This window comes from Balaenoptera borealis (genome assembly GCF_965194805.1).
Source record: "Balaenoptera borealis genome assembly, chromosome: 2".
NCBI lineage: Eukaryota > Metazoa > Chordata > Mammalia > Artiodactyla > Balaenopteridae > Balaenoptera > Balaenoptera borealis.
Window position 1 is genome coordinate 35,739,426 of NC_138867.1, and position 18,304 is coordinate 35,757,729.

Sequence of the window (18,304 nt, forward strand, 5' to 3'; positions counted from 1 at the left end):
GCAGGAAATACATTTATCAAAATTCAATCCCCACTTGTTATAAAAGGTGTTCAGCAGACTAGAGAAGGAATTTCCTCAATTTAATAAAGGACATATATAAAAACTACAGCTACCATCATACTTAATGGTGAAAGACCAAAAGATTATAAACAAGGCAAGAATGTCCATTCTCACAGCTTCTGTTTAACACTGTGCTGGAGGTTCTAGCTGGTGTAATAAGGCAAGAGATGGAAATAAAAGGCATTCAGTTTGGAAAAGAAGATGGAAAACTGTCTTCATTCACAACATGATAATATATGTAGAACAGCCTAAACAATCTACAAAAAAGTCAATGCAACTAAGAAATGAATTATCAAGGTTGTAGGCTACCAGGTCATTATTCAAAAATCGATTATATTTCTATGTAATAGTATCAAACTGGAAAATGAAAATTTAAAAACACCTCTTAAAAGCATCAAAAAAATATGAAGTACTTAGGGATAAACTTAACAAAAATATAGGCAAGACTTATTCACAGAAAACTAAAAAACATTACTAAGAAATTAAAGATCTAAAACAATGACAATTATGCTGTGATCATGGATTCAAAGATGTGACATTGTTAAGATGGGAATTCTTCCCAAACTGATTTACAGATTCAATACAATTCCAATCAAAATTCCAGCAGACCTGCAGGTAGATAGAGACAAATGATTCTAAAATGTATATAAAAGAAACTAGAATAGTTAAACGATTCTTTCTTTGAGAAAAAAAGAACAAAGTTAGAAAAATCACACTGATTTTTAAGACTGTAGGACAGTGTGATATAGGTATAAGAATAGACATATGGATCAGTGTAACAGAATACAGAACTCAGACAGACCCTCAGATATATGGTGAAGGTATTTCAATGGGAAAGAGCATTTTTTTAAAAATACATAGTACTTGAATAACTGAAAATCAAAAAACGAACCTAGCCCTTCACCTCATACATTACATAAAAATTACCGTGAAATGAATCAGACCTTGATATAAAAGCTAAAACTGTAAAACTTCTACTAGAAAACATAAAATCTTTCTGATCTTGGAGTGAGCACAGATTTCTCAGCACACAAAAAAATACAACCATAAAAGAAATATACTGGACTTCATCAAAATTAGAAACTTCTGCTCTTCAAAAGGTATCATTAAGAAAACAAAAAGGCAAGCCACAGATGGGGACAAAATATTCACAATACATATATCTCAGGATTTTTATCCAGAATATAGAAGAAGTTTTTACAACTCAATAATAAGATAACCCAAACTAAAAAATGGGCAAAATGTTTAAAAAGGTACTTCCCAAACGAAGATATACAAATGTCAAATAAGCATATAAAAGATGCTCAGCATCATCAGGGAAATGCATATTAAAACCACAATGAGATACCATTACATATCCACGGAAGTCACTAAAGTGAAAACGAACAGCAGTACCAAGCACTGACAAGGATACGGCACAACTGAAACTTTTTTAATCCATTGCTGGTCAGAACGCATAATGGTACGGATACTTCGGAAGATTCAGTTTCCTCTAAAGCTCCACATATACTTATCATAAAACTCAGTAACTCCACCCCCAGGTACTTAAACATATATCCACACACAAACTTGTGACATATGTATATAGCAGCTCTATTCATAACAGATCAAAACTTAGATGCTCATCAACAACTTAGATGTCCATCAACAGATATGAATAATTGCAAATCGTGATATCCATACAACAGAGTAAGAGCAATAAAAAGGAACACATTACTGATATACACAATAGCGTGGATGGATCTCAACATGGATGGATTTCAAAAGTATTATGCTGAGCGAAAAAGGTCAGAAAGAGTATATATTGTATGATCTATTTGAAATTCTAGAAAAGTCAAATCAATTTATAGTCACAGAAAGCAAATTAGTAGCTGACTAGTGCTGGTTGCTGGGGTGGAGGAGAACTGGCTATAAATGAGCATTAGAGAACTTTCTGGGTGATGGAAATACTCTACACCTTGATGGTAATGGTGTCAAAGCTCTTACAATGAATGCATTTTATTACACGTAAATTACACTCTTAAAGTTGACAGGGCAGGCAGAGATATTGTTTCATATTCTTCCCTTCAAATTAAATCTAGAGTTGATATTGTGGTCTAGCACAATGCTAAGTCAGCAGACCTTTTAAATACCCTGAACAAATGTTTACATGTTGCCTTGTAATTAACATTACAATAGAACTTCCATGATTAAAAAAAAGTTAATGTAATGAACATTTTCAATAGAACTTCCATGATTAAAAAAAAATCTAACATTAGAAAAAATTTGGTTTTTGTCTCATGCTTACACTGAAATATAATCTGCATTAATCTTTGTTAGGGTCTGAGGGAGCCATAAAATAACACCCTTTTCTCCTCCTGACTTTTTGAGCCGCTTGAGAGACAAAAAGTCATGTAGAGATTTAATATGTCAGATTTAATGCTGAAAAAGTCTAGGTCAGAGGATGTGATTTAGGTTTGTGACAACAATGGCCACCTAATATCAAACCCAGAATTAGACAGACCTGCTCACCAAGGCATGGGCAGTCCTACACAACTACAGGTCTCCCCTCGCAGGGACAGAGAGTCTTCACTGCAAAACCTACAACATTTCTGGCAAGAGACCACAACATAGGCTCTCTGCAGGCATGACGCGTCCAAAAAAAAAAAAAAAAAAAAAAGGCAGAATGGGGCTTGTAGGTCCAGTTCTTTATCTTAAACTCCCTTTACTGGTGAGGTGGAGAGGGGAGGGAAGGGAGAGACTGGAATTCCTTGGTTAATGAATGTCCAAAGCAGCACCATCCCCACCCTCTGCCTTCCCAACAAAATGTAGACCAGCATTTCTCACCCTTTCTTCCACCCTGCACACACAGCAAGTGAGGTTCACACACAACACATATTAAGGCACAATTCATGGTACACTGGCTATAAGGGCCATCCCTTCTCTTCCATTCAAGTGGACATATTTAATTGCATGTGGCAGAAGTGACACATTTCACTTTACTTTGGTAATGAGTAAATCATTTACAAATTTGTGTATTTTATTATTGGTTAAAAAAAGAAAAACCTTACTTTCTCAATCCTAAAATGTCAATTACAAAATACACCATCAGTTTCATAATAACCTCTGAGGAAAAACACACTTAATATACCTATTGATTTGAAGATAATTATAGAACTATGGTTTTTGTGTCAACTCACAGCTCATTTAGATACATGTATGTCATGAAATCAAAGTCCAGAGTCAATTTAGAAGGGCTTCTGACTCAAGAAACCTGAAATTAAAGAAATGACTGACAATTTCCTACTGCTGGGGAAAGGAAGGGAAACAAGCTTCTGACATCATTACATAAAGTATAATTTTCAAACTGGTCAGTTATAATCCTGGAAACTCTAGTTTTCTGAGACAAAGCTTTTTTTAATTTAAAGTCTTCATTATAGTTGTGACATACAACATCAATTTAAAAGCTGATTTCGTACTTGAGTACCATAAAATTTTGTACATAGGCTCCAATTAAAGTAGATCCAACTAATTATTAGAGAAATGCAAATCAAAACTACAATGAGGTATCACCTCACTCCTGTTAGAATGGGCATCATCAGAAAATGTACAAACAACAAATGCTGGAGAGGGTGTGGAGAAAAGGGAACCCTCTTGCACTGTTGGTGGGAATGTAAATTGATACAGCCACTATGGAGAACAGTATAGAGGTTCCTCAAAAAGCTAAAAATTGAATTACCATATGATACAGCAATCCCAGTACTGGGCATATACCCAGAGAAAACCATAATTCAAAAAGACACATGCACCCCAATGTTCACCACAGCACTATTTACAATAGGCAGGTCATGGAAGCAACCTAAATGCCCATCGACAGACGAATGGATAAAGAAGATGTGGTACATATATACAATGGAATATTATTCAGCCATAAAAAGGAACAAAATTGGGTCATTTGTAGAGACGTGGATGGATCTAGAGACTGTCGTACAGAGTGAAGTAAGTCAGAAAGAGAAAAACAAAAATCGTATATTAACGCATATATGTGAAACCTAGAAAAATGGTACAGATGAACCGGTTTGCAGGGCAGAAATTGAGACACAGATGTAGAGAACAAAAGTATGGACACCAAGGGGGGAAAATGGCAGGGGGTGGGGGTGGTGGTGTGATGAATTGGGAGATTGGGATTGACATGTATACACTGATGTGTATAAAACTGATGACTAATAAGAACCTGCTGTATAAAAAAATAAATAAAATTAAATTAAAAAAAAAAAAAGTAGATCCAGGTTCTGTGATCTATACCTTGCATGACTTTTCAACGTTTATGTAGTGTTAGCACATTTAAGATAAATACTCTATAATCTAAGAACCTGTTGTCGGGACTTCCCTGGCGGTCCAGTGGTTAAGATTCTGTGCTCCCACTGCAGGGGGTGCAGGTTCGATCCCTCGTCGGGGAACTAAGATCCCACATGTCACTGGTGCGGCCAAAAAACAACAACAACAACAAAAAGAACCTGTTGTCTAGAGAATAATATATGATTCTCAAATCATCAGGCATGGTCTGGATGTGTACTGTTCCGACTAATGAGTGTCTATGCCAATACAATTTTCAAACAAGAATACTACAAATTATGTTCAATATAATATTAGTGTTTAGTGCTGTTTCAGAAAGTATATTAAATATCTTTAATTATATCTTTATCATGAACATCAATTGTTTTTCTCTCAGATTCAAAAGCATTTGCTATTATAGTTACCAAGCTTGGTAAAGATCTATCGGTATTCACATCCTTATAAAATAATGTATGCATTCTTCTCTTCACACACAGAAGAGTGTTAGCTAAGTATCTTTTGGGGCCTGAAGAAATGAGCTGCCTTCCTTCTGCATAATTCACTATTTCTTTCTCTCCTCCATCCTGCATCTAAACCATCTTATGTCTTATCTCTGTGTAAGGAAGAGACAAACCTGGCCTACTGATGTCAATAAAGAGGAAACGCTAGGTTCATAAACAGAATTTAGTGGCTACATGCACTCCATCCTGGGTCTTGCTTCTTTTGGGTTGAGGTATAGACCTTACACCAAGAAGAGTCCTCGACTGAAAGCCATCTGTCCTACAGTATCAGAAGTAGTGACTTCTCACTTTCACAAAAGGAAAAGATTACAAAGTAGTTCTCCTCCTTTCTTAAAATCAGAAGAAAGTGAGGTTAAATAAAACCAATTCAAGTTCTTCATAGAAATAGCTAGCATTTACTGAGTACTTCATACACAAGACACCATACAAGGTGCCTTACATATTTTATTTTCATATAAGAAATGAATTAAATAAATCAATCTAATTTTTCAAAAGCTAACAACACAAAATAATAGGCAAACCTTTAAATGCAGAAAAAACCTATTTATTCACAAATTATACAATAAACATCCATTACTCGAAACAACGTACGAAATAGTAAGTGCTCACTTCTCTCGATACCCAACTATCTGCCTTTTGAGAATATGCCTTATTAAACAAAATAAAATATAATTAATATTTGTTTTTTGGATCTTTCTAAAACTAACTTCTTTAACCGAGCTAACTTTCTGATACAACTTTGGGGAAAAAATATAATACTTTTCAAGGCAAGTGCTGGCTTCTCCAACTCTGAAAAAAAGAGGTAAGCATTCCACTAAAAGAAATGTTTTTAAATCATCTCAGAAAAATGTACACTATTACATGTACATGCCCTCAGAGGGTAAGATTCTTTAAAATAACTTACTTCCTCTCTAACAAGGATAAAATTAATTTTAAACCAATAATAGCTTCCTGAGTTTCAGAAGTTAACAGTACACAGCAGTTCTACTGTACTAACATATATGTGGCATAAAAATAACAATTAACATTAGCAATGACAGTATTGACTTGTGGATGTGACTGTGGCCTTTCAATGAAATATATTCTGCAATATATCCTTTCTACTCATGGGACTGAACCATAAATCACATTTCAGTTTCTATGTATGTTGTGCCTAAGGTATTCACTCATTGGCACTTTAATAAATCTCTACTTTTTTTTTTTTTTTTTCCAATTTTTAGAAAGGTATAATTTAGCTATTTAAAACTGTGATTGTTTCTCATTTCACTGAGTAGTTCCAGAAAAGTTAACTAGAAAAGGAATTCCAAACCATCAGCTGGAAAGTTATATCAAGAGATAAGTTATTTTCAAGGTTTTTAATCTTGTAAAAGTAAGGAAAAGAAAATAACTGCTTTTGACTGGGACAAAAGCAGTGCAATTTGTTATGATGTATCTATAAGAGCCATTCGTTTTAAAAAATGCACATCTTAAAAATGACTCACTTGGTGCTAAGGACTACTCTATCTACTTTAATAATTTAAAAAATAAAACCATGATTCTGACATTTATCAGTATTTCACACATCTAACAAATACTGAAACTAGCAACTACCATTGTTATAAATAGAGTCAAAACAAAAGCACAAATCAGAATTAAGAGAAACTTCAGAAAGTATTCAGAATGTACACATTTGCATGCATTTTCAGTCAAACTTTCAAGGATCCCACATATAACCAAATGACAACTTTGAATCAGAATGAATGTCAAAAAGATTCAAGCTTTGTGACAGACTTACTCTAATGAAAGAAGAGAAAAAGAAGAGTGAATAGTAACAGCAGTGTATTTCTAGCAGGGAAAGAAGCCTACTTCCTTTATCATAAAAGCCAACAAGTCAATATTTTAATAACACTGGCCATCAACTTATTCACTCTTTGAGAATTTATTTTTCAAGTTGTATCTTTAAAATGCATTCACTTATGTATTTGGATTAAATTAAGCTTATTAATCAAAAAACCAATGTACCCAGAATTTTAATCTTAAGAAGCTGAAATCATAGCTTATCAAAGTAGAGTCCAAACGCTACACAATAATTCTTCCATTTAGTTTTTATATGCCTCATCTGAAAAACTTATTTTACAAACAGGAGTTTTGCCCTGTTTCTCTAAACGCCCCCACGGCTAAAATTTAGGTGGCAAAGATAGATTCAAATGATTCCTGCTAAGCTTCATCGGGCTTTGATAAAAATAGAGCCATCTGGTGGAGCAGCACCATCTTCCTTCTCAGTCACAGTCTCTACAGTCCCAGAAGCCGACACAATAACCATTGTTTTATCTGCTGCAACTGTCTTCTGTTTTTCAGCAATAGCTGCACAAACAGCTACAATCTCCTCACTTTCAAAGTCATACTCAGGAATTGACTTTGGTGAGAAATGTGTTACCTCTGCTGGTGCTTCACTTTTTTTAATCCTCTGTGCTACCTTCTGCTGCTCCTGGAGCGTTCTTGCCCAAGAAAGGTCTTCTTTCCATATTTCAGGGTTCATTGGATAGATGTGAAGGGCTACTTGAAAACTTCGAATTGCCTAGGGAGGAGAAAAGGTCAGACTTTTTTGTTTGCTTAGTTTTAATAAAGGAGTGTATTTAATATAATCCACAATATCCATCTCTCTCTCTTTTTTTTCCTCAGTGTATTAGAATGTAAAGATGAAAGTTAGAGCTGTTCTCTACCCACTAGATGATGGTTACGGTAAAAAAAAAAAAAAAAAAAAAAAAAGAGTCAGAGTGTAAAAGAAAGTGGCTGACAAATTGTTGATGAGGACTAAAAGTCTATTAAAACAGAGGTACTGATATTATGGCTCAAAACAAGGCAAATGCATTGGTCAGCTTCTGCAGATCAGCAAATATATAAATCTGGTGATTTCCTGGGCTAACCTATGATCAGAAAGGTATCAGGAATGCATATCTTTGAAGCCAAGAGTTTAGATCATAATAATGATAACATGTCTTGAGTGTCACAGGAGACAAAGAAGGACATTATATAATGATAAAGTGTCAATTCACCAGAAAAATATAATGATTATAAATATATATGCACCCAACAGCAGAACATTTAAGTATATAAAGTAAACACTGACAGAACTGAAGGGAGAAATAGACAGCAATAAAGTATTAGTAGGAGACTTCAACACCCCACTTTCATTAATGGATAGAACATTCAGACAGAAGATCAATAAGGAAACAGAAGATTTGAACAACACTATAGACCAAAGGGACCTAACAGACGTATATAGAATGATTCATACAACAGCAGCAGAATACACATTATTCTCAAGAACACACAGAACACTTCCAGGATAGATCACATCTTAGGTCACAAAACAAGTCTTAAATTTAAGAAGACATACCAAGTATCTTTTCTGACTACAATGGAATAAAACTAGAAATCAACAGCAGAAGGAAACTGGAAAAACTTACAAATACATGGAAATAAAACAGCACACTCTTGAACAACCAGTGAGTCAAAGAAGAAATCAAAAGAGAAATTAAAACATATCTTGAGACAAAAATTAAAATGTAACATCCTGATACTATAGGATACAGCAAAAGCAAAACTAAGTGGAAGTTTATAATGATAAATGCCTATGTTAAAAAAAAAAAAGATCTCAAGGAAAAAAACCTAACTTTATACCTCAAAGAATTAGAAAATGAAAAACAAACTAAGCCTATGAACATTTTCCAACATACACATCCAGCTCCGCATAAAAATCTAAATACTCATAGATGTATATACAACTATTGACTTTTAATTTACTGCCTGTTCTATTTACCTATGTATTTTCTTATGTTTTTGTCCATATGTATATGTAGAAAGAATTGTGAGATGTTAGAAATTTTAGCTTGTTTTCAATATATTTTTTACAGTATTCCCTTCATTATGACAATGAGTAAAGTTATTTTTTTAACCATTCTAGTATTTCAAAAGAACAGCTTAAGTTTACATAAAAATTACAAATTTAGATTTTTTTCAAGTAGAGCCCTAAAACTGTATTAAATGGGGGAAAAAACACTTTTAATTCCATGAATTTCACAATATAAATAGAAAGAAGTGTATCAAGGGGAAAAAATAACAGTTGAACAACTGGTACTCCTATTTTGAAAACTTAAAATATTGAATAATTTTACTTTTATTGGTTTACTCAAAGTATCTCTGTTGTCTCACCTGCAGTTTATTTTCTTTCTTTATAGGACAATCTTTGCTAAACATTATGTCCTAGAGATTTTTCCCATTACCATAGGTACTTATAAGCAAAACAGATAATGATTTGTAAGTTTTTAATAAAGGAGAAATGGGTAAAAAGTATCATAGAATAGACTTTTGTTTTGCTGTTAACCTGTTAGAAAACTAAATTCCTTGAATTTCTTTTTCCAACTCTGATATGATTTAAGTCTTCAGATAAAAAAGAGGAAAGATGACTATGTTAAATGGCAAGGAAAGAAAACAACCTTTGATTTAACTTGTTTCCATCACTGTGAATTTTATTTCAGATTATCATTTTTAAGTTACCTTACTTTAAGCAATCCTTTTCTCATCAAAATTCCTTATGATTTTTGAGAATCTGATAAATACCTTTTTTGGTAATTAGAAATAATGATATATTTACAAGAGTACCAGAAAATCTAAGTTATCTACAACTGACTAAAGCCATTATTAGTAATGTTAAATTCAGGATTTACCAATAATTTTAGCCTTTAAAGAAACTTCTTTGGGATTTTTTGCTTGTTTTGTTTTTTAACTGTAAAAAGCTAATAAAAGCATGAAAAATCTTAATTTTTGATGACAAAGAGCAAATCTGGCACCACTATATTAGATTTACAGAAGTCTTTTAGGAAATTAGCTGTCAGGTATATCTAGTTCAGTCAAAAGAAAAACAAAAACAGGACAATGCTCACAGCCGACTCTGACCTACCAAGCCTTTGCTACCTACAAGGTATAGTCCAGACAAGGTGAGAAATGCATCAAGTACCAGTTTAGAGTAAACTTTACACAATGAGTATTTCATTTTCATAAGCTTCTACCCTTCCCTATTTCTCCCCTCACTAAGCCTAGCAATTTTTCAGTCTGAATATTTATCACCATTATTCTCCCGTATTTCACTTTCTTCCTTCCTCAACATAATCTTTTAGTGGTTTTTGTCTCCATGGTGATACTAATACCACTTTATAATGTGGTAAATTTAATGATGCAAGGAACTAACCTAAAAGTTGTTTTATATTTAAATAAGGTTTACCAAATGCCTACATTTCACGTTAATATTTTTTTAATTCCCATGAGGCCAAATACCTGAAAAATATTCTGATCCTGATATAATTGATATCTGTAACGGAAAAAGATGTTCAGTAATAACTGATCTGTGTTTATGGGTTAATACCTTTAAAAGGTTATTTGCTATTTACTATTTACTTTTTGGTTCAGCTGATGAAAAGCATGTCAAAATAAAATGTCATCACTGTAATAATCGGACGTACTTACCAAGACTATCTCTCCTAATCCAAGCTGAGCACGTCCCAAAGTTTGCCAAGATTCCCATGAATGTGGATTTCTCTGGACAGCCATTTCCGCAGCATGAACTGCTGGGAATGTTTCATGAAGAGACATTAGGACCTATAGCCAAAAAAGAAGAAACAAAACCCATCAGTAATATTCATAAATTAGCAAACTAAACACTAGCCAAAAAGAAAAAAATGGATAATTGCATGTAAACAACTCTTTTCATTTTTAAAAATATATTTTTAGTCTGGAAAATATAACATTTTAGTGGGTTTGACCGCCTTCTCTGCTATTCAGGGTGAGAAATTATATTCTTCCTACTCCTGAAATAACTATGAAAAATATAAAGCATTCCCTTTTCAACTGCTCAACCCTACTGCCCATCTGGTCAACACCAGGTGGGCATATTCTGGCCATGGTGGCGCACAGCTATTTGAACCCCAATTCTCCTTCTATTTATTCTACTTACAATGTGTTTTTTTACGGAACTCCAGGTCCTGCTGTCAAACTAGGTAAATTTAAATTTGTTCAACTACCCATCCTGTTCCTAGTGAACATCTTTCTGCTCTAAAAATCATTTAAACACTCCACCAGCCTCCCCACAACTGGGTTCTTCAAATCATACACGTCAGAAAAATCAGGGAGTTCCAGAACCCTCTACCTCAATTTATGGGAAAGGGCTGGCTTTGATCTATAATATTTTGACCATCTGCATTTTACAAGATTTGTGACACCATCATTATCAGGTTCCAAATAAAACAACTCATTTCATATAGCTTGCCACAAATCCTATCTTTAATATATACATATTTAAGATTAAAAATTAAAGACTTATCCAAATGAAGGTCCTCATGGCACTCCATTCAGTGGAAATAATTTATTTGGGTTTTTCCTGGATAAACTACAATCAAAGCTGAAAAAGGATGTGCCCTATGTTTGGGATCATCATCTGAAAGATATGCTAGGTGTGTGGATCAAGGCTGAACTGCAACCATTCCCTGCCAGAAGTATGTTTAATTCTCTCTTGGAGATTTTAAACATCTTTTGGATAATCTAATACAAGTGCTCAGAGGTTTTCTTTATGAACTTTCCCACAAAATATTAAAACTGTATTTTTAAGTAGAAATGTTATTTTTATACTAATAAATTGAGTCTATTCTGACCTTTTGCTATGGACTAGGCCATTTTTAGAGAAATATCATCATCTAGAATCCAATCCATCCTCATTCTGAAGAGACTGAGTTATTGCTAAGCCCACTACAATTAACTTCCAAGGAAAGCTAACACATTTCATTCATTTAAGGGATCACCAGTGACTTTTTAAAAGACATCCACCTGCTCATATCTTAAGCAGTTAGGTTGAAATGAAAGTTAGCTTCATTGTGAAGTGTTTTAAACAAACTTCTAATCTGATGCATGAGGAAGAGCCATAAATAATATGGTGACATATGTTTTTCCCAAATAAACTATATTTTTAAAAAAAGAAAATGGGGCTTCCCTGGTGGCGCAGCAGTTAAGAATCCACCTGCCAAGGCAAGGGACACGGGTTCGAGTCCTGGTCCGGGAAGATCCCACATGCCGCGGAGCAACTAAGCCCGTGTGCCACAACTACTGAGCCTGTGCTCTAGAACCTGAAAGCCACAACTACTGAAGCCTGCGCGCCTAGAGCCTGTGCTCCGCTACAAGAAAAGCCACCGCAATGAGAAGCCCGCGCACTGCAACAAAGAGTAGCCCCCGCTTGCTGCAACTAGAGAAAGCCTGTGCGAAGCAATGAAGACCCAATGCAGCCAAAAATAAATAAATTTATAAAAAAAAGAAAGAAAATGGGAGGAAATGCTCTTTTGGCTCATCACCGCTCACCAGACATAGTGAGTGCAATTTCATAATGAAAGGGAAATTCTTCATAATTATTACCTGTGATTTCATCTCATACAGGGTAGCATCATTTGGGGTTAACTGCAGTGCTTCATCCCACTTCTGAATCGCCTCTTGGTATCTATGGTTGTTAAAGTTACATTAATATTATATTTTCAGTATGTCTTTGAGAGTACATGACCAAATTTAAAAATCAGAAAATAAGGAATAATTGTTTACCAAGAAATATCTCTATTCAAGAACTGATAATGGTGATGTTACAAAAGCAGGAAAATTTAAGACACGAAGGGAAAGGACAGCAAAAGAGAAAAAAGCAAAACCTAAATAAAAAAGACTTTTGAAATTTTTCAAGATTTTATTTTCTGGCCTAAGAAATCACCACCAGAATTTCTTTTTTTCACCAACCTCAATGTCTGCATGTGTTGTCACTCATTTCAGATGTATTACAAAGGATTTCTCTCAAGAACTTACAATCTAATTACAACCCTTGGCTCTACTGCAGCAATCTAGCTGACAGAGATGACAATTTAAGATGTTGCCAGGTCATTCTGTAAAGATTCTTCAGTTTTAAGATTTTTTGTCTATAAGCTCCAAGAGCACAGGGACCATGTCTTATTTATCACTATCAATAAATGGTAAGTTTATAAGATATGGGTCACATGAATGAAAAACAGTATGAAGACAGTGATTTCCACTATGACCTTTTCACTGATGTTCTCCCAGTCACAACTCTCTTCTGAGCTAACATCTCTACCTAGGTTCCCTATAGACACCTCAAACTGAATATGCCCCAAACTGATCTTAGCATACTCCATGCCAAATCTGCAGAAGCACAGTAGCACTTTCTTTTTTTTTTTTTTAATAAAATTAAGGAATGATTAAGTCCTGCACATTATCCAAAGCAGTCACCTTCACAGCATCCTTCCCAAGCAGTTAACTCATGTATACCTGATTATTTCTAGGAGGACAAAGTTCAAATTACTAGAATATTCTTCACTATAATGAGCTGAAGCTTTCTATCCTGTACCTTCCCCTCAATGCTACTCATTCTCCTTTCTAGAGCTAAACAGAAAATATATAATCCACCAGTTTTCATTCCTGGCTACATACAGATGATCTAGGGAGGTTTTGGAGGGGAAAAAAATACACGTGCGTGCACCCACACACACATATGCTGGTCCCTGTCTCAGATCAATGAAAACAAATTCTTGGAGTAGGGCCCAGGCATCTGTATTTTTTTAAAGTTCCCCAAGTTATGCTAATAAAAACCAGAGTTCAGAACCACTGATAGGATCTCTCTTGGGATATTAAGCCCTATCATGTACTGTCTTCTCTTAAATCTCTTCTTGCTACCCTTCCTTTCCTCTATGTATTCTAGTGTATAATTTCCTACCTTCTATGTGAAGATCCAAACCAATCATAACAACCAAAATGTGGGCTAACCTGCACTGATTATTACTTAAGCAGGGAGCAGAAAACTAAAGAAATAAAGGCAGAATTTGGTAGAAAATACAAAGCTGAAAAACATAAAAAAGTACATTCTCTGTCTCTGCTTCCACCTTGCTACAGCACTCCTTTACTAGTAAATAATACAAATGGCAATACCATTTCCAGGGTCCTGTGCCACCGTGGCCACAGCAAAAGGGCGGCAGCTATCTTAGAAGAATTTTGCCACACTGCCAACTCCACGGCTAGCAGCAGGGGTGAGGGTGGGCAGGGCGCAAGTGCACTACAGAAAGCCTGCCTTAACTGCCACAGGGGTTGTAGCAATGGCTACTGTTATTCTGTAGCAGCAGGCTAATGTATCAATGTAACAATAAGCTGAAGATTCACCCCACAATGGCTGGCAGTCTTTGTTTCTAGACAAACCACATCTGAATATGCAGAAATGATTATCAGAACCACTGTTAATATCTTCTTCCCTAACAGCGGTCCCAGCTGAGCCCCGAGGAGATATTTGTTTGAAGACTGTTAAACTCTGGGTGAAAGACTACTCAAATTTTAGGAACTACCAATGACCTGAAGACAGAGCGACCATTATTCACCTCATTTTTATGATGTGTTACCACGATGCTGTATGTTTTCCCCTGTCTCTGCCTGCAACAGACCTATTCTTAGGACACAAATCAAATCTTTAAGAGCTTCACTAAGTGAAAATTACTTCTCTATCAAGGATTTTGCCAAACTCAAGCACCTGTCTAGAGCCAGGGTCCCCCAAGTGGGAAGTAATAGTGGAGACATGCCGTCTCACTGGCCGCTGTCCTTCAATGCTCCTCCTTCCGTCTCACTCAGAGATCCCTTTGGAGTGCTCCATGCATTGCTCTGCTTTCCACGGGCCCTGGCACGTCCGTGCAGAGTCAGGCTATGCCCACTAGCCTGGCCTGCACAGGCCTGAGTGGCTGGCACACAATTCTCCACACAAACTGTGCTTAGCACGTGGTATACACACGTTGGCTAAACCACTGTGTCCCACCGTTACTTTCTAGTTACCCTGAATGGGAACCTGAGGCTCACAATTATTTTAAAATAATTGTCATGTCAGTGTTAGCTTAGACCCACCAAATGCACTTCAAAGTAAGACATTTAAGTATCTTTTCAGGTACCATTAAAATTCTTTATTTATGAATTCCAATTATTCTATTAAAATACTATCAACTCTACAGAATTAATTAACTAGCTCCTTCTGTAGCATCACCACCTATCAGGTCGCACTGCTTGGATTCATATACTAATGCCTAAAGGGGCCCATTCTTAGTCTTTCCTTTCCCAGCCCCTTCAGATAAAGCAGCTTCCTTTAAGTCAAAAGTCCCTCTAAAAAGGATGGACTTTAAAGGATATACAAGGATTTCACCTGGTATTGCACTTAGCAAAAAAAAAAGAAACACACAGAAAAGGAAAGAGAAAGTCTGAACTTTACTGGCAGACTCTTAAACAGGGATAAAAACCACAGCTTGCAGAGAGGAGGAAAAGGGAAGGAGAAGGAAGACAGGGCCTGCAGATTCCAATGGACCTCTTCCTTTCTTCATCTGCACATGTACATCTTTTAAGGCAACTAAGACAGCAAATCTGTGCTGGCAACTATAAATTGCACTGGTGGCTTATATTGGGTATTCAGTATTTTTTTAAACAAAAAATATTCTTAAATCAGGTCTTCCTTATATTCTTTACCTGAGTAAATGATACCTATTTTGATATAAAAAATTTTTCCCTGGGTATACAAATAGAGAAGAACCAGATAACAGAGGAAAGTGGGCATGGGTACGTGCGCACACGCACACACACACACAGAGAAATTAAAGACACAATTTCACCACCCAAAGATCATAACCATAGTTAATATAGTTAACATTTTATTGTATACCCTTCCAGTATATTTTAATATAATATATATAACACACACACAAAACATCTTCTCAGGTCCTGAAATCATCAAATGCTTCCCTCTACAGCATAATACTTAAAGACCGATTACTACTGTTCCAAATGGATCCTCCCTTGTTAGATATTAAAAGTAACCCTTTGGTACAAACTTCCAGTTATAAGATGAATAAGTTCTAGAGACATAATGCACAGCATGGTGTGGTGACTAGTTCACAGTACTGTATCACATACTTGAAAGTTGCTAAGAGAGTAGATCTTAAATGTTCTCACCACACACAAAGTAATTTTATGAGGTGATGGATGTGTTAACTAACCTTATTGTGGGAATCATTTTGAAATATATACATGTTCAAATCATCACACTGTATACCTTAAACTTACACAGTGTTATATATCAATTATATCTCAATAAAGCTGGAAAAAAGTTACCCTTCGGCCATTACAATTCTCTTTTGGAAGAAAGTGTGCCACGAATAATAATTATTAAAGAAGAAAAAATGTATTTTGGAGGTCAAACAGAATGCACAGACTATATCTGATGTAAAACTGACTGGAAATGAGATCACCTTAGAAGGAAGGTTGTATAACTCAAGATATCACTCACATTGATTTCTTTTAATTAAGAAAAAAAGCCACTGAGGGAAAAATAAGTATTATATTTACTTGTCTATACAACTCCCCTTCAGATTTTCTATTAATATGCCAGACGTACAAGGGACAGTTCCAGGTTGGTTTAGTTATCAGAATTAGCAATCTCTAAACTAATCAAAAATTCAAATGACACTAGTACTTTTTAAGTATAATAAGATTATATCTAAAATACAAATCATATTCAGGTTGTTTAATCCTCTGAAACTAGCCTAGGTGTTTAACAATTAGAATTATAATTTTAAAATTTTGGTCTTAGAGAAAAAAGAGGAAATCCTTATAGTGAAAAACAAATACAGCAGCAGCCTCTCATATCTTCTCTCCTCAATCTAGTATCCAAAATACACGCAGGTGCATGCACGCACACACAAACATACACTTAAAAGCTCTGCTTCAAATGAACAACTACTTTTAAACTACTGTAAACAATAGGAGGACATGTACAGGAACACTATTTTCAAAACCTTTGTAAGGGACAAAAAACTTTTTTCCTTCAACAACTTAAACATAAAAATAAACCTCTAAACAAATGCTGATGAAGGCAAGTTCTTAACGGGGGAAAAAAACAGCTAATAAATGCAGGAGAAATATTAGAATTTTAAAAATCATCACTTATGAAATAATGGATCTAGATGGATCTAAACGAAGACCATCAGTGGATGCTAAAACCATTAGGGAAAAGATGGATGCGGAACTGTACGATGGAAGATAAGGCTGATATTCCCCTGAATGCTGTAACTGATCTTAGCATCACTAAAGGGACACTCAGATATTATATATGTCATGATGTGATGCAACAGAAAGTAAACAACACCATGAATATTCTAGCAAAAAAAACCTGAACTTCAATTGAAGCTGCTTGACTTAACTTCCAGTTTACAGAAAATACAAGAGATGGAGGGAAAAAAATTAAATGATCCAGAGGGAAATAATCAGGCAAATCCAGAGTGTGAGACAGTCTACTAAGCAATTTGCCTAGTTAATTCAAAAAGTCAATGCCATGGGAAAAACTTTTAAAGGTCAGAGAATTGTTCTAATGTTCTAAATAAGGGTCCACAGACTTTTTTCTGTAAAGGGCCAAACTGTAAATACTTTAGGCTTTGGAGACAAGACAGTCTCTGTTCCAACTACCTGACTCTGCTGCTCTAATGTGAAAGCAACCACAGACAACACAAATGAGTGGTGCTGTGTATCAACAAAACTTTATTTAGAAAAACAGATGGCATACAAAGTTTGATCCACTAACTGTATGTAGTCTTAGACCCGGCTCTAAATTGAAAGAGACTAAAAACACCTAACAACCGGTAACGATGTATGAGTCTTGATTGGATCTTCAGCCAAAAAATCAGCTATAAAAAACATTTTATGGACAACTGCAAAACTAAATACGTATGAGATACTAACATATATTAGGAAATTACTGTTGTCTTACATGCTAGTTATATTATGGTTATTTTGGAAATGTCCTTATTGATAGAAAATTCATATAGAAGTTTTCAGGGATAAGCTTTCATGATGTCTGCAACTTATTATCAAATGGTTCATAAAACATATACAGAGAAAGCAAATATGGCAAGATAACAACTGCTGAATCTAGGTGGTGGGTAAACAGATGTTCACTGTAATTTTCAACTTTTTTGTATGTTTCAAAATTTTTACAATAAAAAGTTAGAAAACAGTTTTTAATGGAAAGTTATAAGCATGTCCCCTATCTTTCTACATACACACATGCACACAATCATTAAAAGCCAAGTTTGCTGCTTGATAACAATATACTCAAAAACAAAAAGGGAAAAAAAGTAAACTATGTTTTTTTAAATGCACATCCAGTTTGATCTAGCAATTCCATTTCTATAAACCTTTCTTGGACTGACCTGTATGTGTGCACACTTATATCTTTGAAAGGATACCCACTATATCATTTGTAAAAATTAAAGATGAAAATGTTCTTTTTCAAAAGAGGTAAGGTTAAATACATTTTA

The 18,304-nt window shown here is 35.0% G+C and overlaps 1 protein-coding gene across 3 annotated transcripts in view; it reads right to left on the reverse strand.

Annotated features, from left to right (window-relative positions):
- Positions 1–5,417: 5,417 nt before the first annotated feature.
- TTC33 (tetratricopeptide repeat domain 33) overlaps positions 5,418–18,304 on the reverse strand; it is a 32,403-nt gene continuing 19,516 nt past the window's right edge. For all 3 annotated transcript variants that reach the window (XM_082382480.1, XM_082382479.1, XM_082382481.1), the window contains exons 3-5: positions 12,333–12,414; positions 10,401–10,532; positions 5,418–7,452 (exon numbers count right to left, since the gene is read on the reverse strand). In XM_082382480.1, the coding sequence (XP_082238606.1) occupies positions 7,099–7,452; positions 10,401–10,532; positions 12,333–12,414 (568 nt within the window). In that variant the 3' untranslated portion in view covers positions 5,418–7,098. The remainder of the gene's footprint in view (positions 7,453–10,400; positions 10,533–12,332; positions 12,415–18,304) is intronic.